The sequence below is a fragment of the Eumetopias jubatus genome, unplaced genomic scaffold (genome assembly GCF_037043125.1).
Source record: "Eumetopias jubatus isolate StellerSeaLion01/CBP00866 unplaced genomic scaffold, mEumJub1_p1.0 scaffold_4, whole genome shotgun sequence".
NCBI lineage: Eukaryota > Metazoa > Chordata > Mammalia > Carnivora > Otariidae > Eumetopias > Eumetopias jubatus.
In genome coordinates this window covers 102,842,186-102,865,179 of record NW_028274810.1, presented here as the reverse complement: position 1 = coordinate 102,865,179, position 22,994 = coordinate 102,842,186, and the positions used below count along the sequence as shown (strand labels likewise).

The 22,994-nt window shown below is 50.5% G+C and overlaps 2 protein-coding genes across 2 annotated transcripts in view; both read right to left on the bottom strand.

The window, feature by feature from the left end:
* ACOT7 (acyl-CoA thioesterase 7) overlaps positions 1-771 on the bottom strand; it is a 107,186-nt gene extending 106,415 nt beyond the window's left edge. The window contains exon 1 of the mRNA XM_028108187.2: positions 599-771. Within this exon, the coding sequence (XP_027963988.1) occupies positions 599-756 (158 nt within the window). The 5' untranslated portion in view covers positions 757-771. The remainder of the gene's footprint in view (positions 1-598) is intronic.
* Positions 772-21,454: 20,683 nt separating this feature from the next.
* HES2 (hes family bHLH transcription factor 2) lies at positions 21,455-22,777 on the bottom strand. The gene is made up of 4 exons (XM_028108203.2): positions 22,354-22,777; positions 22,171-22,266; positions 21,797-21,896; positions 21,455-21,711 (listed from the first exon to the last, which is right to left on the bottom strand). Exons 1-4 carry the CDS (start codon positions 22,396-22,398, stop codon positions 21,455-21,457), a joined length of 498 nt encoding a protein of 165 aa, XP_027964004.1. The 5' UTR covers positions 22,399-22,777.
* Positions 22,778-22,994: the final 217 nt, after the last annotated feature.

The following is a 22,994-nucleotide window of genomic DNA, read 5'->3' as shown; positions in this document are numbered from 1 at the left end:
AGGCTCAATGGTGCAATAACCCGTCAGCAGGGAAGGGTATTTTCTGCTCTTCCAGTTAACACCGTTTTTACGCAAAAGCCGAGGCAGTACACTGAAGGGAATGTACCTCTGCAGCCCCCGCCCACTCGGGTACCCACCCAAGGGCTCGCAGGGCGAGCTGGTTATCTGCGCCCCACCTCTCGGGGGACCGGGTTGGCGATGCAACAGCGCCCGAAGAACGCCCTCGAATTAGGGGGTCTCAAATGGAGCCGGGCTGGGGCTCGGGAGCGCTCGGGCACGGCGGGGCGGGGCGGGGCGCGGCGCGGGGGATGCGCACCGACCCTGCCCGGAAGGGCGTCGCGCGGATTCCTCCCGCAAACGGCCTGCGTGGCCGCCGCGCCGTCCCCGGGATGCGCCAGGGGCCGCCGGCGCTGCGGAGTCCGAGGCGCATCCCGGCTGCGGCGGGTGAGCGGCGAGCCGGAGAGGCCGGGCCGGGCACCCGGCTGGGGCGGCGGTGGTTGGGGGAGGGCGCGGAGGGGCGCTGGCCTGGGCGGGCCGGGGCGGGCCCGGGCGCTGACTCGGCGTCCTGGCCTCCCGCCGCGCCGCGCGCCCCGCTTACCGGCAGATCTGGATGGCGGACGGGGTCTCGGCGGCGGGGCCTGACATGCCGGCGGCGGCGGCGAGCGGCTGAAGGAGAGCGCAGGTGTCTGGCAGGCCTGGCGCGGAATGAATGAGCCCGGGCGGCGCCATGGAGGGGGAGGGAGGAGGCGGGGCCATGGCGCCGGTGGGGCGGGGCCTGAGTGCCGGCGGCGAATCGAACGCGGCCTCCTATGCCGGCCCCGCCCCCACGCGCCCCGCCCCTCGAGCCGCGGCTGGCTCCCCCGGCGTCCGGTTCTGGCTACGGCGGGGCGCGGTGGGGAGCCGCTTCTAGAAGGTTCGGCGGCTGTTGGGCGGTGCCGACGGGGGGCGGCCGCGTGGATCAGCCTCGCCCCGCGCGGCGCGTGTTCGTGTGGGGCGTTCCGGCCGCCCGCGCCCGGCGGTTGCGGGTCACAGCGCCCCGCGAGGCGGCTGCGGCCCGCGTGCGGCAGAGAGGCCTATGGGGGTCCGCGTCCGGGTGTCGCCTTCTCGAATCAGCCATGACAGGAAATTGGAGGCGGTTTCCCGTAAAAGAGCATTTACGATCGGGCTGCCGTGTGTTGTGCCGGCAGGCACGTGGATGCGCGGAACCGGGAGCCCGGAGCCGGCCGCCACGCAGTGTTTCTAATGCAGCCGCCGAGCTTGCCTGGGGATCTGCCTACACCGCCCGCTGCAAACCGCCTCGGGGTTCCTGCGGAAGGACTTACCGGGAGCGCAGAGATTTTGCTTGGGGGCTTGCATGCTGCAGTAGGAGCCCTAAAGATGCTGATCTGTTACATTGCACACCGTATGCTCTGCCATGGAGCCCAGGTCAAGTCGGGGTCACAAAATATGCCCAAAATACACCAAAGAGGAAAAAGGTGATTGCTTCTACATGCCAGAATTACAGAGAGCTTTTTACCCCGTGTGAGATTTGCCTTTTTCCAATTTTTCCATTTGTTAAAATGAACATAAATTGCTTTTGTAGTCAGATTTTTTAAAAGATTTTATTTTTTGACAGAGAGAGAGACAGCAAGAGAGAGAACACAAGCAGGGGAGTGGGAGAGGGAGAAGCAGGCTTCCCGCGGAGCAGGGAGTCAGAGCCCCGCATCCCAAGACCCTGGGATCATGACCTGAGCCGAAAGGCAGCTGCTTAACAACTGAGCCACCCAGGTGCCCCTGTAGTCAGATTTTTAAAAATCAAACGAAACCCACAGAACTCAAGCTCTTCAGTGAAGTTTGAAAACCCATTTATTCTAAACTAAATAGCTCTGAAGGAATCGTGCCTCATCCTGGTCACTCTTGCATTACCACACCCAAGGAGGCTGCCCAGATCCCATCTATGGTTTAACATTATTGCACTAGAAATTTTGTTTTGTAGCGTGAACTAAATCGATGCAAGCATCAAGGGTCACCAAGCGTGGTTAACCACCACCTCTTCCCAGGATGGGTCCCAAAGTTGATGGATTTCTTACGATGGGACCCTGGGAGCAATAACCAGCTTTGGAGCCTTAGGCAAGGCAGTTTCCTCATCGGTTCATTGGGAGTAATACCTTTCTGACCTTACACAAGAAAAATGAGGTAATGAATGTAAGGGGCCTACCACATTAATATTAGGCCCTTCTTCCTCTTTGTTCTCACCTTTCCTGCTCAAATGTTAGGTTTCTCTAAACAGCTCTTCCCACGCAGTCAATGCAATGGAATAAGGATTTACAGAAGCCCTGCCCTATTTGTATAGGTTGGAGCATTCCCATGAAGTTGGATACATTTTTGTTCTTCAAAAAGCTCCAAATCTGGGGCTCCTGGGTGGCTCAGTTGTTAAGTGTCTGCCTTTGGCTCAGGTCATGATCCCAGGGTCTTGGGATCAAGCCCCGCATCGGGCTCCCTGCTCAGCAGGAAGCCTGCTTCTCCCTCTCCCACTCCGCCTGCTTGTGTTCCCTCTCGCTGTGTCTCTCTCTGTCAAATACATAAATAAATAAATAAATCTTTAAAAAAAAAAAAAAGCTCCAAATCTGATTGGGAGACAAATTGGGGACACAAGCCTGGTTGTGACCACATGCTGAACCAAATTCCTAGACCAGGGAATGGGGTGAATGCTTCAGGAGTAAATAGCCCAGTCCTTCCCAAAGGGGGACAGAAAGATCTGGAACAACATCTGTACCTTTGGGAAAGGGTGTGGCTCTGCTTTGGCCAAAGACAGCGCGTCAACCTCCAAGTGACAGCTCGTCCCATAGCCAAGGGAGCCTGTGTCCTGGTTCTGCAGAGAAAACGGTGCTCTGGGATTAACCACTTGTCTGTAATTGCCAGTTGTCTATGCCCTTGCCCAGTGTTCAAGGTCAGCAGTGGGGGTGGGGAAGGGCAATCCCATAGCAAAAACATCATGAATTGTCTTTATACAGCGCTGATGGATTTATACTGGTCTCTCACCTTACAGTCTCCCTCGCACCTTCCCACTTCGGGATTTTTTTCCTACTTTCTCCCAAAGTTGCTGGGCCATTTCTGTCCCTGTGTTGCAGCAAAACTTCTCAGAAGAGCTGTTTATATATACGCCCTCCATCCTCTACCCACCCCCCTTTCTCTTTTGAACCCGTTCCATCTGGGTTTTGTCTCTGCAGCTCAATTTATCAAGGTCACTAATTCCAAGTTGTTAAATCCAGTAATCCGTTGTCAGAAGTCATCTCTCTTGAAACGCTTATTCCTTGCCTTCCAAGATGCCACGCTCTGCTATTTTTCTGGCCATTTTGCTCAGCCTGCTCTGCTGGTTCTGCCCCAGGGGAGGCCCAGACCTCTCCCCTGAATTCTGGACACATGTGTCCTCTTGCCTGGGCCACACGTCACCCCAGTTGTGTAGTAGGCATCTCATGCTCCCCCCGAAATTGCTGCTCACGGTCTTCCCTGTTGGAGTTTCTTCCTTCCTATTGCTTAAGCTAACAACTGAGGAGTCAGTCACCGTGACTCGTTTCTCTCCCAGCCCTCATCCAGCCCACCAGCAAATCCTGCCAGCTCTGCATTCAAAGTAAGTCTAGAATGTGCCCCGTCTCCCCGTGGCATTCGAGAATCTGCCCACACCTCCATCCACATGGCTTCATCTCTGCTCTCCTCCTTGCTCACTGAGTCCCTCCTCTGTGACCCCTCAGATGGTCCTTGACTACACCCGACCCCTCTTTCTTCAAACACCCCCGAGCCTCAGCCCTCATCCCTTGGGTCTTTACTAAAATATCACCTATAAACAAGGCCTTCCCTGGCCACCTGTCTAAAACTGCTGTTCCTCAGCATCCCTACCTCTCTCCCTGACTTCTTTTTCCCTTAACTCTTTTTTTTTTTAAAGATTTTATTCATTTATTTGACACAGAGAGAGTGATAGAGAGCACAAGCGGGGGAACAGCAGAGAGAGAGGGAGAAGCAGACTTCCCGCTGAGCAGGGAGCCCGACGCGGGGCTCGATCCCAGGACCCTGGGATCATGACCTGAGCCGAAGGCAGATGCTTAGCCAACTGAGCCACCCAGGCGCCCCTCCCCTTAACCCTTAACCCTTAATGCCACTTAACATATATTTTACTCATCTATTTATTGTGTCTCCCCCAACCAGAATGCCTGTTCCATGGGGGCAGGATTTTGTTGTTGTTGTTGTTGTTTACTCTTTTTTCATTGCTGTATGCCAAGCCCCTAGAAGAGTGCCTCGCCTGTAACAAGCGCTCAGGAAATATTTTACCAGTGACCGACTCAGCAGAGGTTTACAGCAGCATACTGGACTGCAGTAGCTATTTGATTCATTCTCCTTAATTTCCCCACTCTTTCTTTGGACTAGAAATAGTATCCATAAATTGTCATTTTAAAAGCTTACATATAAAAAAATAAAATAAAAATAAAAAGCTTACATATATTATTTAAATAATGTCTGCAAATTTTTAAGGAAAGATACTAATTTTTAAGATTTTGTTTATTTATTAGAGTGTGTGCACAAGAGAGAGTGAGCAGGGGCAGAGGAGAGGGAGAAGCAGACTCCCCACTGAGCAAGGGAGCCTGATGCAGGGCTTGATCCCAGGACCCCGGGATCACTACCTGAACCGAAGGCAGACACGTAACCAACTGAACCACCCAAGCACCCCTATGGAAAGACAGTTAAGAAACTATTGACACTGGTAACCTTTGGGCAAAAGGGGTGAGGCCCTTGCTTTCCATATATATATTTAGATTTAGATTGATTTATTTATTTAAGGGGGAGGGCAGATGGAGAGAGAAAATCCCTGCTGAGCATGGAGCCAGACTCGGGGCTTGATCCCATGACCCTGAGATCATGACCTGAGCCGAAATCAAGAGTCAGCCGCTTAACTGACTGAGACACCCAGGTGCCCCTCATTTATATATTTTTGTACTGTTACCATCTAATCTCTTGACTGTTTTATTATTTTTTTCAAGTCAGTACCGAGTATCAGATATGAAGCGATAGGGACTCCCATATGCTGATGGTGGAAATACAAGTTGGTGCAGCCTCTTTGGAAAAGAGCTGAAGACAATTGTTGGAAAGAGCCATAGCCTTTGACCCAGAAATCCTACTACCAGGTACATTGCCAATATATTGGAACATGAGGTCACCCAGATAGGCTTCAAAGAGGAGTCACAGCAACACTGTGATAACCCCAAACTGGAACTCAGATGTCCCTCAGCAGTACACCAGCTTGAGAGATTGTAGGACACTCACCAGTGCAACACTGAGTAGTGAAAACCCGTGAACTTTACACACAAGGAGGAATCACAACGTGGAGGAAGAGAAGAAAGATCCAAAAGAATATATAGTATCAAGCCATGCGTACAAAAAGCAAACACTCTGTGCTGTTATCAAAAAGGTAAGTGTTGGGCGCCTGGATGGCTCAGTTGGTTAAACGACTGCCTTCAGCTCAGGTCATGATCCTGGAGTCCCGGGATCGAGTCCTGCATCGGGATCCTTGCTCGGCAGGGAGTCTGCTTCTTCCTCTGACCCTACCCCCCTCTTGTGCTCTCTCTCAACCTCTCTCTCTCAAATAAGTAAAATAAAAATTAAAAAAAAAAAAAGGTAAGTGTTGGCAAGGACAGGAAGAAATGGGAACCCTTTTATACTGTTAGCAGGAATGCAAATGGGTGCAGCCACTAGCGAAAACAGTATGGAGTTTCCTCAAGAAATTAAAAATAAAACTACCGTATAATCCAGCAATCCCTCTTCTGGATATATATCCAAAGGAAATGAAACTGTTGTTCTCAGAAGGATACCTGCACGCCTATGTTCATTGCAGCATTATGCACAATAGCCAAGACATGGAAATAGCCTAAGGTAAGGGTCCATCGATGGATGAATAGGATCAAGAAAATTTCATATATACAAATTATATATATTATATATTGTGATCTAATAAATATACACATACAATGGAATATTACTCAGCCTTTAAAAAGAGGGAAATCTTGGGGCACCTGGGTGGTTCAGTCATTAAGCGTCTGCCTTCGGCTCAGGTCATGACCCCAGGGTTCTGGGATCAAGCCCCACATCGGGCTCTCTGCTCGGTGGGAAGCCTGCTTCTCCTTCTCCCTCGGCCTACTTGTGATCTCTCTGTCTGTCAAATAAATAAAATCTTTTAAAAAAAATGGAGGGAAATCTTGTGATTTGCAACAGCAGAGATGAACCTGGATGGCATTACACTAAGTGAAATAAGCCAGACAGAGAAGGACAAATATTACATGGTATGACTTATATGTAGAATCCTTTAGGAAAAACATTGACCTCATCGAACAGGGAGTAGAAAAGTGGTCACCAGGGCTGAGGGTTGGGGGAAATAGGAAGAGGTTGGTAAAATGGTACAAGCTTTTAGCTATAAGATGAAAAAGGTCTGAGGATCTATTGTATATAACATGTTGAGAACACTGTATTGTATTAACTGAAATTTGCTAAGAATAAATGAAAAATAAATAATTCTGTTAGGAAAACATAAGTAGGTGGTAAAAGCTATGAAGAGAAACAAGGATATGACTGTCAGGGAAGTCAGGATACTCGGTCCCTCCAACGGAAGGGAGAGTGTTGTCATCAGAGGGTGACGTGGAATGGGGAGAGTACGGGGGTATTCACATTTCTTCTCTCGACCTGGGTGATTGTGTACAGGTTGATCATTTTTTTAATACTGTACGACATCACAACTTTAAAAAAAATGGGGGGCACCTGGGTGGCTCAGGAGTCCAACTCTTGATTTTGGCTCGAGTCGTGATCTCGGGGTCGTGAGATCCAGCCCCGATTCCATCTCCGTGCTCATCACAGAGTCCGCCTGTCCCTCTCTCTCTGCTCCGCCCCCTGCCTCGTGCATGCTCTCTCTCTCTCTCTCTCTCTCTCTCTCTCAAATAAATAAATAAATAAAATCTTTAAAAAAAATGGTGTGTCTCGGAAGTGGGATTATGGTCTTTTTTTTTTTTTAAGATTTTACTTATTTATTTGAGAGAGAGCATGAGCAGGAGGAGGGGCAGAGGGAGAAGGAGAAGCAGACTCCCCGCTAAACAGGGAACCCCACGCGGGGCTCAATCCCAGGACCCTGGGAACATGACCTGAGCCAAAGACAAACGCTTAACCGACTGAGCCACCCAGGCACCCCTGGGATTATGGACTTTTTAAAAATATATATATATTTTAGGGAAGTAGTGAGTTGTGGTTATGAGCATGGATTAGGTAGTCAAATTCCTGTGTTCATGTATCTCTATCAGTTGTATGGCCTTGGGAAGGCACCTTCGCTCTGTGCCCAACTTGCTTCCTCAGAAATGTGATCACAGTGTGGTGAGAATAGAATACATAAGAGGTGAGAAGCAACAAGCATGCTAACATATTGGCTATTAGTATACTTAATTCCACTAAGCATAATAAATATCGTTCCTTAAATTGAAGACGTGGCTCTTGTGTATGCTTGAATTTATAACCCAGAGCTATGCAAAAGAAGAGGCCTAATGAACACAGGGCGTGTCCCCCGAAACTGCCAGTGTGTAGGTGAGCACAATTCACCTGCCCCATGCCTGGAGAGGGGTGAGGCAGAGACAGTTCAACGGGTGGCCGTGGATCGGCAGAGAAAGGCTCCCAGGACGTGCACTCAGAGCACCAAGTATCACTGTTGTTGCCCCCTTCACATGGGAAAGCAGGGCCTCTGCATAAACACAGAGACCTTTCCGTAAGCCTTTGTCCAGAAGTCACATTAAGCTCACCCCTGGGGAGCCTCAACAGGCTGGCAGAGTCAAGAGACCTTCTGAGACTGGACGGAGACAAGCTGCAGACAGAGGAGGGAGGCCGGTCAGAGAGAGGCAGCACCATGTAGGATCATGAGCCAGGGCCCCAGGCCCTGCCACGTAAGCCCCATTGTGTGGCCTTACATTGGCTCATAATCCACCTGTGCCTTGGCTCTCTTATTGGGAAACATGAGGAAACAACAGTACCTGCCCCATCTGTTGTTGGAAGGAGTAAATAAGTTGATGGTATAAGGCACTTGGAATAGTGCCTGGCACGGAGGAAGTTCAGCGTAAGGTTTCGTGAAGCAGCTGGTGAGGTCCTGAGGGGCTGCCGGGATGGTCTGACCAGATGGGATTCAGTCTGTCTTGAGCCAGAGCACTCCGATTGGGGTCCAGGAAGAAGACTCCAGGCAGTTCAAGCAGGGATCACCACAGGAGAAGGAACCACAGGACTCCCCAAGGCCCACCATGTCCTCCTGAGTGTCAGGCACAGGATGCAGCCTGGAGGGGAGGTCCTGGCCCCTCTGTGTCCTCTGTCTTCTTCTTCGAATGTCAGTACTACTTAGCTGTTTTATTAAAGATTTGTTTTTCCTCCTAGGAGATGCTGGACACTTCATGATTACGCATCTTGTCCATGCAATGCAGTGGACAAGTGCCTCAGTCTGTTGCCAGTGGGAAACCTGCAGATCCGGAAGGGTAGCCTCCATTCACAGAGGGAGGACCAGCATCTCAGGGAGGACCGCAGAGGCTGTGTAGAGACCTCACTGGCATCCACCCCACCTCCAACACCTGTAAGATCAAGCCCTGGGACTTGGAGCCCACAGTGAACAACTCAGAAGTAATAAACCACCCATTTGAAAGCAGGAGCCATAATGCAAGAAGGCAAGCCAAGAAAAAATGGGTCATTATATGGAGAAGACACATGGAGATTCATCTTCCCAACAAAGCATTTAGAAATCATCTCTACAACTCTAAGTAGGTCATGCTGTAAATGTACAATTAGAGCCATGGCCGGGCGTGGGCATGTTAATGTGTTAGTGAGAGGCGGTCTTCAAAGCGCCTCTAGCCTGTGAGAGTTCCACTCCCTTCGGAGCCCCTTGGCCCTCGGTCAGTGGCTCTGAAGCTCTGTGGCTCCACCTAGGGGCCGAGTCCCCCAGCGCCGCGTCCCCCAGCGCCGCCTCCTTCCCTCTGCCAGGCCCCAGCCTGGACTCCACCCGCCTGCAGATCTTGCTCAAAATCAGAATAAACCTCCCCTTACTAAAACTTATACCGGGAGCCCTGTGATGACAACGAAAGCCACTCAGCGTGAGGGAAATTCTATTTTTGTTGCACACATGGTAATAAAAAACTGGGATATAATTACAGTTTCTCAAAGGCCCTAGAGGAAAACGATGCTGGTTTCATGCATCAAGTGACTGCTGTGTGAAGTCAAGGGGCCCTTATTTGCTAGAGGTGCTTAAACCGGGTCCCAGGCGAATGTGTGAGCGGTGAAGAACACCGGAGGGGGCAGATCCCGGGCTCCCAGCCCCACCCCCCAGCAGAGGCTGCTCTCTGCCCGTGAGCCGGCTGCCCAGAGAGAGGACTGCTTTCCAACTGAGCTCTCGCCTGGCGAGAGATTTGGGTGACACCTCCAAATACTCATCTAAATGCCCCAGGTCACAGAACCACTTTTATTCCTCGGTGGTACAGTAACACAGTTGGATTTGGTATCTGTGTCCTGAGGGGGGTCATTTCATAACTGGTAAATGAAGGTTAATTAGTTTGGTGAAGGTTAAAATGAAGGGACCCAGAGCCCTGCAGCATGAACACACCTTCAGGCACCTACTAAACTGTGTGGCTTTAGAGAGGTTCCTTGGCCCCTCTGTGCTTCAGCTCCTCATCTACAAAATGAAGGTAACAGTGTACACCTCGTAGGCTTTGTATGAGGATTAAATGAGTTAATACGTAAAAATCATTGAGAGCAGTGCCTGGTGCATGGGAAGAGCTCAGTAAATGGTAGTCGACAGGATGACTAATTAATGATGATCATTCTCATGCACCCAACCACTCCTTATTGAGCACCTTATGCATACCAGGCCATGGGCTAGGCACTACCATCACATCTATGATATCACACAATACAGAAACCATCTAGATGTTTATAAGTAAAGCACACATGCAGAAAAAATGCACAAATCGTAACTGTACAGTTGATTAATTTTATAATTATATTTTTATAATTTTAGGGGCGCCTGGGTGGCTTACTCGGTTAAGCATCTGCCTTTGGCTCAGGTCATGATGCCAGGGTCCTGGGATTGAGTCCCACATTGGGCTTCTTGCTCAGCAGGGAGCCTGCTTCTCCCTCTGCCTGTCGCTCCCCCTGCTTGTGCTCTCTCTCTCTGACAAATAAATAAAATCTTAAAAATATATATATACAGGGTTTTTCTAGAGGCTACGTGATGTGTAATGAAACTATATAATGAAATCAGTCAATATTTGGAAGATCTGCATGACTCAGGAGACTGATATTTTTCAGAAGACTAATGCATGATATCACATAATCACACATGAGTAAAAGACCCATTCAAAATGCCAGATAGGGACACCTGGCTGGATGTAAAGCTCACTTAAAAAAAATGCCAGATAGATCAGTGAAGTTGATTGTAACACAGCATGAAAGAGTAGTATATCATATGGTTTCAGATTCTACATTGTGACTCACCTTTAAGGAGCTAGCACATGCTGAGTTTTGGCATAGTAGCATAGAAAAATATCCATAATTTCCTGAAAAGACTATTAAAATATTAAAATACTCCTCCCTTTTCCAGCTATGTATTTGTGTGTGTTTTCACATGCTTCCAGTGAAACAAATGTATCACGACACATTGAGTGCAGAAGAAGCTAGGAGAATCCAGCTGTCTTCTATTAAAATCCATAGTACAGGGGCACCTGAGTGGCTCAGTCTTAAGCGTCTGCCTTCAGCTCGGGTCATGGTCCCAGGGTCCTGGGATCGAGCCCCACATCGGGCTCCCTGCTCAGCAGGAGACATGCTTCTCCCTCTCCCACTCCCCCTGCTTGTGTTCCCTCTCTCGCTGTCTCTCTCTCTTTGTCAAATAAACAAATAAAATGTTTAAAAAAAAATCCATAGCACAGAGATTTGCAAAGCTACAGAACAATGTCACTCTTGTGACATTGTTTTTGTTTCAAAAAAATGTATTTCTTATTGAAAATAAGTTGTATATGCTAACATATAATGCATGTATTTGTTGTTTTTAGTGAGTTGATACATAAAGTTTTTAAATTTCTTTTTAATTTCTAATAGAGTAAATATCAGTAGATATAATCCACATAAAGCTGATTTTTAAATGTCTTCCAGGGGCACCTGGGTAGCTCAGTTGGTTAAGTGTCTGACTCAGTTTTGGCTCAGGTCATGATCTCAGGGTCGTGAGATCAAGCCCCGAGTCGGGCTCTGTGCTCAGCAGGGAGTCTGCTCAAGATTCTCTCTTTCCCTCTGCCGGTCCGCCTACACCCCCCCCCACGTGTGCACACTCTCTCTCTCAAATAAATCTTTTTAAAATAAAAAAATTAAAAATAAATTAAAAATAAAATGTCTTCCAGCAATGGTCACGGTTGGCAATGATATACCACGTGGACCAGTTTCCTAGGGCTGCCATGACCAAGTACCACAAACTGCATGGTTTAAAACAACAGAAATTTAATGGGCAGAAGACATGAACAGACATTTTTCCAAAGAAGACATCCAAATGGCCAACAGGCACATGAAAAAGTGCTCAACATCGCTCGGCATCAGGGAAATCCAAATCAAAACCTCAATGAGATACCACCTCACACCCGTCAGAATGGCTAAAATTAACAAGTCAGGGAATGACAGATGCTGGCGGGGATGTGGAGAAAGGGGAACCCTCCTACACTGTTGGTGGGAATGCAAGCTGGTGCAACCCCTCTGGAAAACAGTATGGAGGTTCCTCAAACAGTTGAAATTAGAGCTACCATTCGATCCAGCAATTGCACTACTGGGTATTTACCCCAAAGATACAAATGTAGGGACCCGAAGGGGTACGTGCACCCCAATGTTTATAGCAGCAATGTCCACGATAGCCAAACTGTGGAAAGAGCCAAGATGTCCATCGACAGATGAATGGATAAAGAAGATGTGGTCTATATACACAATGGAATATTATGCAGCCATCAAAAGGAATGAGATCTTGCCATTTGCAACGACGTGGATGGAACTGGAGGGTGTTATGCTGAGTGAAATAAGTCAATCAGAGAAAGACATGTATCATATGACCTCACTGATATGAGGAATTCTTCATCTCAGGAACAAACTGAGGGTTGCTGGAGTGGTCGGGGGTGGGAGGGATGGGGTGGTTGGGTGATAGACATTGGGGAGGGTATGTGCTATGGTGAGCTCTGTGAATTGTGCAAGACTGTTGAATCACAGATCTGAAACAAATAACGCAACATATTTTAAGAAAAAAGAAAAAGAAGAAGATAGCAGGAGAGGAAGAATGAAGGGGAGTAAGTCAGAGGGGGAGATGAACCAGGAGAGACGATGGACTCTGAAAAACAAACTGAGGGTTCTAGAGGGAGGAGGGTGGGGGGATGGGTTAGCCTGGTGATGGGTATTAAAGAGGGCACGTTCTGCGTGGAGCACTGGGTGTTATGAAGAAACAATGAATCATGGAACACTACACCAAAACAAATTATGTAATATATGGTGATTAACATAACAATAAAAAAATTTAAAAAAAATAAAACAACAGAAATTTATTTTCTCACAGTTCAGAAGCCAGAAGTCCCCAACTGAGGTGTCAGCAGGGCCACGCTCCCTCTGAAGTTTCTAGGGACAAACACTTCCTCACCTCTCCTGGCTTCTGGGGGCCCCAGGAGTTCCTGAGCCTAAGGCCGCACCACTCCAACCTCTGCCCCGTCTTCTCGTGGCCATCTCCTGTCTGGTTCCTATTGTCCTCTCCTCCTCTCGTCAGGACACCAATCATTGGATGTAGAGCCCACCTTAACCCAGTGTGACGTCACCTTTCCTTAATTACACCAGCAAAGATCCTATTTCCAAATAAGTTTACATTCTGAGGTTTCAGGAAGACATGAGTTTCTAGGGGGACACTACTGAACCCAGTGCAATTAGTACATTACTGGAAAGAGATGCCCTAAACAGTGTGGTATACCAGGAAGTAAAGTAATGTGGTAGGAGCAGAAATGAGGGCAAGGACACGAGCCCCTCAGGACCTGCCCTGCCTCCCCTCCTGGCCATGAGGCTAATAACGGGGGTTAAGTTATTCCAGAGCCTGGCTGGGCCGTGCTGGACCTGGTGATGGAGGACAGGGACCACAAGCCAAGGAGCTGCAGATGCTAGAGGGAACACATGGAGGAGATTAGATTCCAAGGATGCTCAAAGGAGGTGGAAAACAGAGATGGTAAAGGGAGAGGGTATTGCTTTGAGAGCATCATCCCAGGATGCTGGCTTTATCACACCGGTATTTATACATTGAGATGGTGCGGTCATGTGGCCAAGGTGGCCCTTAGTGGCACGATAAGGTGATGGCCCACTCTAAGGGAGGCCAGGTATGCCTAAAAGGCTCAGAGAAGGGGCCATGCTACCATGGACATGCTATGTAAGGCTGGAAAAACCTGAAGAGTACACATTTACCAAATGAGTAAGGAAGGCACAGTGAAGATGCACCAGCATCCCTACAAAGCAGATGCCATTGCAGGAGCAGGATCACTGTCATCCAGGATGACGGACTCCAAAACCATAGAGGCCTGATGGCAGCACTGACAGCACTGTCAGAAGCCAGGAGATCAGAATGATTGTAATGAGCGACAGACACAAGGTGGCAGCCAAGGAGGCCTGATCCACAGAGAGTTATGGTGACAGCTATGAAAACTCAGCATCCCAGGGGGCAAAACAGACAGGCAGCCAACGAGGGGACTGCTCAGTCTGTACAATTAGAAGAAATAAACTATGCTCACCAGGGACTATGGCAATGACCCCAGTACAAAGTAATGAGTCCTTGCCTGCCTTCCATGACCTGAGACAATGTTTGGATCTGGAACCCACTGACTGAAGCAAGGCTGGGACCCCAGGACCTCGAGACACAAAGCAAATCTATAGAGTCATGATTCCTCCCAGACTTCCACCAAGGAACCAATGGCACTTATTTGGATAACTGTGCCCTGGGGGAGGTGTAATGTGCAAACATTTCCTGGTGCATCAGACACAGAGTCCACACTGACATGGATCCTTGAAGATCCAAAGTGTCACCACATATCCCTCTTTGTGTGGGGACATGATGGAGGCCAGGGCATCAGTGGAGTCTTGGTCCCGTCTGGCTCACGACGGGTCCACTAGGTATGTGAACACTGTGGTCATTTCTCTGGTCCCCCAAAGTATAATCGGAATATAGAAACTTGTTATTTGGCACAGCTCCTTAATTCTGTGGCCTGTGGGGTAAGACCTATCATAGTGGGGAGGGTCAAGTGTAAACCTCTAAATCAGCAATTTCCTGGGGTTTAGATACTTGCATCCGACTTATGGGGAAGCAGTGCTATGATGTGTGGATTATAAGAATATAAAAGGGTGAGACATGGGACAGTTTGTCACTTTGGTTTTGTTTGCACAACTCTATACACATTGTAGAATCCTTCTATACCTGAGCCAAACATGACAGAGTCATATTAATGAGGTTGGGAAAGTGAAGGACTCAGTAGAATATGCTTTAAGCTGGAATTAAAGAAAAACCAAAGGTAGATAAAAGAGATGCAAAAAAGATGAATGAAAGCATTCGTGGAGAAAATATTGTCCCTTAATGGAATGCCCTCCTATGCCATTCTGTTTTTAGAAGTGAAGCACTATCACACGTCTATCCATGCATATCATTTTCTTAAATAGAGTGCTAATTTTGGAATAGAAGAATAGTTAGCATCTGTTGAATCATCAGTATATATACTAATAAATTGCTAAAGTTATCATTAAATTACTAACAAATTATTTTTTCTTTCTTTCTTTTTTTTTTAATGGGCCTTGAACTCACAACCGCGAGATCAAGAGTCACACGCTCCACTGACTGAGCCTGCCAGGAGCACTTTTTTTCCTTCTTCTTCTTTTTTAACAAATTATTTTTTTTCATGTGCAAACCTCTGAGAAAACTGGACACCTACAGGCAGAAGAATAAGACTAGACCCCTTTCTCACACCACACACACACATCAATTCACAGTGGATTAAAGACCTAAATGTGAGACCTGAAATCATAAAACTCCTAGAAGAAAACACAGGCAGTAATCTCTGTGACATCAGTCATAACATTTTTCTAGATCTGTCTCCTTAAGGAGAAACAAAACAAGGGAAACAAAAACAAAAACAAAATTAAACTATTGGGACAACATCAAAATAAAAAGCTTTTGCTCAGTGAAGGTAACCATCAACAAAACAAGGCAACCTACCGGATGGGAGAAGATATTTGCCAATGATACATCCGATAAGGGCTTACTATCCAAAATATAGGAAGAACTTATACAACTCAACACCAAAACAACAACAACAACAACAACAAATAATCTGATTAAAATGGGCAGAAGACACAAAGAGACATTTTTCCCAAGAAGACATACAAATGGCCAATAGATACATGAAAAGATGCTCAACATCACTAATTATCAGGGAAATACAAATCAAAAGCACAATAAGACATCACCTCACACCTGTCAGAATGGCTAGAGTCAAAAAGACAAGAAACAACAGGTGTTGGCAAGGATGTGGAGGAGGCAAAGGAACCCTCACGTGCTGTTGGTAGGAAGGCAAATTGGGCAGCCACTGTGGAAAACAGTAGGGAGGTTCTTCAAAGAATTAAAAATAGAATTACCATATGATCCAGTAATTCTACTACTGGTATTTACCCAAAGAAAACAAAAACTCTAATTTGAAAAGACATATGCACCCCTATGTTTACTGCAGCGTTATTTACAATAACTAAGATACATGAGCAACCCAAGGGTCCATCGATAAAGATGACAAAGAAGGATAAAAAAGATGTGGTGTAGGGCGCCTGGGTGGCTCAGTCATTAAGCGTCTGCCTTCGGCTCAAGTCATGATCCCAGGGTCCTGGGATCGAGCCCTGCATCAGGCTCCCTGCTCAGTGGGAAGCCTGCTTCTCCCTCTCCCACTCCCCCTGCTTGTGTTCCCTCTCTCGCTGTGTCTCTCTCTGTCAAAGAAATAAAATCTTTAAAAAAAAAAGAAAAAGATGTGGTGTATACACCACAGATATAAATAGAATGTTACTCAGCCATAAAAAAGAATGAGATCTTGCCATTTGTGACAACATGGGTGGATCTAGAAGGTATAATGCTAAGCACAGGAAGTCAAGAGAAAGACAAATACTGTATGATTTCACTCATATGTGGAATCTAAGAAACACAACAAATGAATAAACAAAGAAAACAAGAGACAAAAAGCCAGACTCCTAAATACAGAGAACAAACTGGTGGTTGTCAGAGAGGAGGTGGGAGGGGTATGGGTGAAATGGATAAAGGAGATTAAGACACTTACCAAGATGGGCACTGAGGAGTATATAGGATTGTTGTATCATATACTGTGCACCTGAAACTGATATAATACCGTATGTCAATTATACTTCAATTTTTAAAAATGGTCAAAAAAAAGAAAAAAGTGCAAAACTCTGCCCCCAACAAGGATAGTAAATCAAAACAGTCTAGATCCCCAATGTGGCAAAAATTTATGACACTCTTAAAAGACCTAGAAGATGCATCATAGCTTAATTTATCCCTCTGCCCAACGTGGGGCTCAAACTCACAACCCTGAGATCAAGAGTCACATGCTCTACCGACTGAGGCAGCCAGGCACCCCATTTATCGTAGCTTAATTTAATTGACCAGTCTACTTACTATGAAAACCACGGATCCTCTAGAACAACCTACTGCAAACTTAATCAAGTAGTAGCCCCAATTGCAGATATGGTCTCTTTTCATTCATTCTTCTTCTTCTTCCTTCTTCCTTCTTTTCTTCTCCTTCTTCTTCTCTGCCTCCTCCTCCTCCCCTCCTCCCCCTCCTCCTTCTTCTTCTTTTTTGGTGGTAAAATACACATAATATTTACCATCTTAACCATTTGTAAGTGTGCAGTTCAGTGGCATTAAGTACATTCACCTTAACGTAACCACCAACACCATCCATCCCCAGGACTCTTTATCTTGAAAAGTGGATCTCTGTCCCCACTGAGCACTACCTCCCTCTTCCCTTCCCCCAGCCCTTGGCACCCACCATCCTCGGAGGTGGTGTCTTTGTTAGAGCAGACTAACCTGGCCTCAGGTGTATGGTGAGGCTATTGACTCAGACGCAGGGAATCAGACCCCTTGGAGGTGGGACCTGGAAATCTGCTTTTCGCAAGCTTCCCAGAAAGAGGTAAAGAAAAAAAGTGTCGGGGCGCCTGGGTGGCTCAGTCCTCAAGCGTCTGCCTTCGGCTCAGGTCATGGTCCCAGGGTCCTGGCATCGAGCCCCGCATCGGGCTCCCTGCTCCGCGGGAAGCCTGCTTCTCCCTCTCCCACTCCCCCTGCTTGTGTTCCCTCTCTCACTGTATCTCTCTCTGTCAAATTAAATAAATAAAATCTTTTAAAAAAAGTGTCATAAATGCAGTAAATGTTTGTGTAAATATATATCTTGTAATATAATAGCCTGCAATGAATGGATGCAGCAAATGGAAGGCATTTACCTTGTTATTGTCATTTGAGCATTCTGGACTCTTGAATTTGAGCATTGAGAGTCCATTCTGAATTTACCAGGAGGCCGATGAAGCTTAAGCTCGGATCTGTTCCCAAGCAAGGGCATAACATGGTAGAATGTTCTGGAACAGAGGAAAGGCCAGGGTTGTCACCAGGAAGTGTGTCTGATGAATTGCTTAAAGAGAAACCAAAAGCATGGACATCAATCTGCCGGCACCACTAGTTTGATGTGACTTACTTTTTCACTCTGAATATTTTCACACCAAGTCTGTATTCATAATTTTATATTAGAATGTATCCACACAAAACCTGGATCTGCCTCTGATTTCTGAGGTCTAGAATGGTTCTTTGTTCTTTAAGAAGTTGGCTCCATTCTCCCTCAGGTTTGTAATATACCAATCACCATGGCAGGTGGCTCTGGACCCAGCCTCCACAAGAGAACCAGCAGTGGGCACATATTCAGCTGGGAATCTCCTTCCTTAACCTGCAGGCCAGTGAACCCTGCCTCCCAAAGCAGACTCCTGTGACCAGCCACTGGGCCCCTGCTCCCTCCTACCCTGCAATGGATCTCAGTGACAAGACACCACGCTTGCACGTTGGGCGTGCCCATTAAGTGCCTTTCTCACGCCCCTGAAACCATTCAAAGTTTCATTATAGCTGCCTTAAGCGCCTGGGGCTTTGCCAGGCCCTCTCAAAACCCAGAGTGAAACTAGTTGCTCACTGGGAACCCTCAGTGGGTGGCAGCCTTCTCCTCCACATCACATGCCCAGGCAGCTCCCTGCAGGGCAGTCACCTGGCTGTGCAGGGACACACATACACACGCATGCACACACAGGTACTCGGTCAGTGCCCCAGAGACACAGCCACACCGGTAAGTGGCCAGGCAAGAAGTAAAACCCAGGGAAAAAACACCATTGGCTGGGTTAGCTCTTCTCTGGGACATCTATAGCAACCTGGTGTGTTTTTAAAAAGTAAATACAGCCACACGTTGATGTTTCAAGTAGGAGGTAGCTGCACATGATGGGGAAGCTCCCTCTGTCCCATTGCTGTCTCCAGCGTGTGGTCATCCCAAAGCATGATGGGGAGCGGGGGTTCTGCAGAGCTGCGCATTTTTCCAGACATTCCCCACAGGCTATGTTCCTTCTGATCCTATTACAGGGAAACAAGTGGGAGACTCATTGGCAGAGTCTGGTAGTCACGGGCAGAGAAGAGCAATTTGCAAATGTTTATTAAAGGAGTCCTCCTTGGCAACCTGCTCTTTATCCTCACTCAGGGAAGCGAGATTTGACCATTCCAAATTAAGTGGCGCCGGTGGGGTGGGGGGAGGACACGTGGGCTTTGGCCCCAGCCTGAGTTTCCCAGACAGCTCAGTGCTCTGGTCATTGGATCATTTCCCCCACAGGTTTATGAGAGACACAGGAGCCTTTTCTTCAACCAAGCGTGATAACCAGACAGAATTCGAGAGTTAGATTCAGTCATGGGACCAGAGCAGAGAGGGCATCATAAGAGCTGGCCAACGAGCACGATGTGGACATTGTTAAAGCTCACGAAATGCCCCTGAGCGAGGCAGCCTCCCTCCCACATAAAAAAAGCCTGCACTGCCCTGGACTCACCTTCAGGAACACCTGGGGAGGTGCCCGCAGGCGTCCCGTGGAGGAGGCTGGTGTTCCAGCCTTGGCTTATTTCCTAAGCCCAGCTCAGAACTTCTGGGCAGCTCTTTGCCCATCCGTGCTGGGAAACCGGCTTCTCGCTGCCGGCCCAGAACCCCACCCACCTGGGCATGCCTCAGCTCCCTGCCAGGGCCCCGGGGGGCCGCCTGGTTCAGGCTCCCTGGAACGCCTGATCCTATGAGTCACTGGCCTGTCTCCCTCCCATCCTCCCTGACTGCTTGTAACACAGCTTGGTTGGAGTCAGGGGCTCAGAAGCAAGAAGTGGCAAATATGACCCAAAGGAGGAAAGGGGCCTCTGGTGGATCAGTTCTTACAGAGTTCAAACCTGTATGGAAAGCTCTTATTTATTAGGGAAAAAAGGAGCCTGCTCCGTGTGCCCAAGGCAGAGTCCTTCACCCAGAGAGGAAACTTGACCTTATGTGGTGGGTGTGGGCGTGTAGGTTACCTGCCCCTCCCCCACTTGCTCTAGGCAGCTCAGGAGAGCAGGCTCACACTCTCGGGAATGGGGGAAGCAAGCAGACACTGCTCTCTCTGCTCTCCACACCCTCCCCCACATTTGTCCTCCGGATATACAGGCTTTGGTGGAACAGAGTTTCAAAGTGACATTAGGGCCTGGGGGTGGGAGGTGTGGCAAAAGGCTTCAATACAGCCATGGTCCAGTGACATCACCTGTTTGTTAGCTCACGATATTTACTGAGCAGCTACCATGTACTGAGTTCCGTGGGGACACAGAGGGCTCAGCCCTAGCCCTGCCCTCCAGGAGCCTACGGTCCAGCCAGCTGGGCCTGTGAGGACAAAGGACAGCACACCTTGCTGGGGGCTCCCCTGCTGTCTTTTTTTTTTTTTTAAGATTTTTTTTTTATTTATTTATTTGACATAGCGAGAGAGAGCACAAGCAGGAAGAGCAGCAGAGGGAGAAGCAGGCTCCCTGCTGAGCAAGGAGCCCGGTGCGGGACTCGATCCCAGGACCCTGGGGTCACGACCTGAGCCGAAGGCAGACGCTTAAATGACTGAGCCACCCAGGCGTCCCTCCCCTGCTGTCTTAACATTGACTCCTTCGATAACACCCACAGCTTCCCACATCTGGCCACCCAAATCAGCGCCCAGGTCACCAGGGGTTTTTGTGACATACTTGGATCTGGTGAACACCCCCACCCCGTCAGCTTTTGTCCTTAGTGCCCTGGTCCCTTGCTCAGGATGTTGGACTGGGGACTGTTGGGAGTCCCAACCTCCCTGGAGTGCGCAGTGAATCCCCGTGAACCGGGAGCGTGACCAGCAGGCTGCAGGTGCTCCTGCCTTCTCCTGGGCACCCAAGACTGGGGGCCACACGCCCTTCCCTGAGTCTCCTCAGACTCCCCTTGCTTCTGGGCAGAAGGAAAAGAAGTCTGAGAAACAAGTGGTTTCCAGTAACCTGTCCTGACAGGAAAGGTTTTTCCTGTTCCTTTACTTGCTGTTATCTGCAAGAAAATGGAATTTCTGCTGCTCCAGGACATAGGCTTGCTCACCTCACATTGGCACTGACTCAAGCTTCCTTGAGGCCACAGGGCACCCTCCTTCTTATCCACCCCTTCCTCACACCCCAAGGCCCCCTAGACTGGTGTGTGGTACATAGGTGGTCACTGAATGCTTGGGGAAATAAGTCCTTCCCAAGACCATCTTACCACGCCCTCACCCCCAGCAACACAGAGCCCTGGCTGCACCCTGTCTCTATCAATGCAAGCACAGGACAGGGGAGCCCAGGAGTGGGAGTGATGGCTGCCCAGCCCGCAGAGCTCCTCAGGCCATTGCTATTGCGTGTCCAGAGGTGCCCAGGCTGAGCTGTAAGGAGGCAGCGACCAGTCAGAATAGAGGGCTGCACCCGGCTCCGGTGAGCTCCTGGCCCAGAGTTTGGGCTGGTGCCAGTGCTGGGGCCCAGTTCTAGAGCCACTTCCAGCAGATGAGGAGGGGAGCTCCTTCCTCCCCCTGCAGCCACCTGCCCCCTTCTCCAGCCCAGACACACGCAAGAGGTTGGGCTGCTCTCATTTCCTCGAGCTGAGCCCCCACGGCCTTCAGTCGGCCACACAGATCACAAACATCCGGGTTCCAGCCTGGGGGTGGGTGCTGAGCTGGTCCCCCGTGCGTAAAGAGCAGCCGGCACCACGAGTTTCCTCAGTCGGCCTGGCGCTCCCGGTCTCTTGCAGTCAGCGGGGTCCGTGGCCTGGCGAGGGGGCTACCAGGGCCTCCAGAGGCCTGGGCCGCGGGGAGGCGCGGGCGGCGCAGGCGCAGGTGCGGGCGGCGGGGAAGGCGCGGCCGCGCCACAGGAGTCCCCAGCGCGCCCACCGTCGGGGGTGACGCCGGTCGCCCTCCGCCGCAGGTGCTCCAGCAGGCGGGCGCTCACGGCGGGCTCCAGGACGCGGCAGGCGGGCAGCACGCGGGCCAGACGGGCCAGGCAGGCGCGGTAGCCCTCACCGTAGCTGTCCGAGGGCGCTGCGGACCGAGAGAGGCGTGAGGCGCGCGGTGGGGTGCGGGGCGGCGGGCGTGGGGCAGGGCTGCGGCGGGGCGGGTCACTCACTAGGCGCTGCGGGCGCGCAGGAGGATGCAGGCAGCTCCTGCAGGAAGCGCACGGTCATTTCCAGGATGTCCGCCTTCTCCAGCTTCGAGTAGTGGGAGCTCTGCGCCCGGCCACGAGGGAGAGGGGCAGAGACACGGACAAACGAAGACAGATCTCCGGCAGACTGCCGTGAGCACCAATCTCTTGCCTGCGTGTCGGACGCCCGTGGCCCGGGGTGGGGCGGCTCCTCGGCGCCAGCCCCACTCCGGCTCGGCCTCCCGCGCCGCGCGGAGCCCCCTCGCCGACTCCTTGGGCAAGGGCCCCTCAGCCCCCCCGCCCTCCTCGCGCTGCGCCCCGGAGCCCCCACCCCGGCACCCGCGCGCCGCGGCACTCACCTCCCTGCCCAGTAGCGGCAGGATGAGCCCCTTGAGCTGTCTCAGGCTTGCGTTGATGCGCGCGCGGCGGCGCTTCTCCAGCAGCGGCTTCAGGCTCTGCGGACGGGCGCCGAGGCCGAGGTTACGCGGGTCGCAGTCCCGGTCCCCGCCCCGGCCGCTCAGCCCTCACTCCCCAGCTCCTACCTTGCGCAGCTCCGCCGGGTCCGCGGATCTCCGAGGTAGCCCCATGCTCGGCGGAGAAGCGGCGCCGCTGGGGGCCCCGCGTGTAGGAGACCTGTGCCCGCGCGGACACGGAGCGCAGACCCAGGCCCGAGGGGAAATCCGGCGCGCTGCAGGAGCCGGCGCCGGAGAGGTGCACACCTCGCCAGCCGCCCGGCTTTAAGGAGGCGGCGTCGCCCGCCCCGCCCCGCCCCATCCCTCCCCACGGAGTCTGGCTGCCTGCGGGTCCCACCTCCGCCTTTGTTCCTTCGCCGGGTAGGGGCGGGAGGGGGACGGCAGAGCCCCCGGGGTGCCGCTCCTGGCCTCCGCATCCCATCTGCGGCGGGGTCGCGGGCCGGGGGCGCACCCCAGCCCCTGCAGGGGTATGTGTGGGCGCCATCGAAGCCTTGGCTGCCCCGAGCTCGCTCACCCTCCGTTCCTCCTCGACCAGCGCCGCGGTTCGAGCTCAGCGCCTCCTCTGAGCCCCGCCCTAGGCCGGGGCGGGGGACCCAGCGGCGGCAGAGCCGCCGAGGCCCGGGCCTCAGTGAGCCCCCACGTAGGTTTCTAGCCAAGGGAAGGGACTCCCCGCCACGAGTTGCTCTGCGGACTGAAGGGCCGAGCTGGAA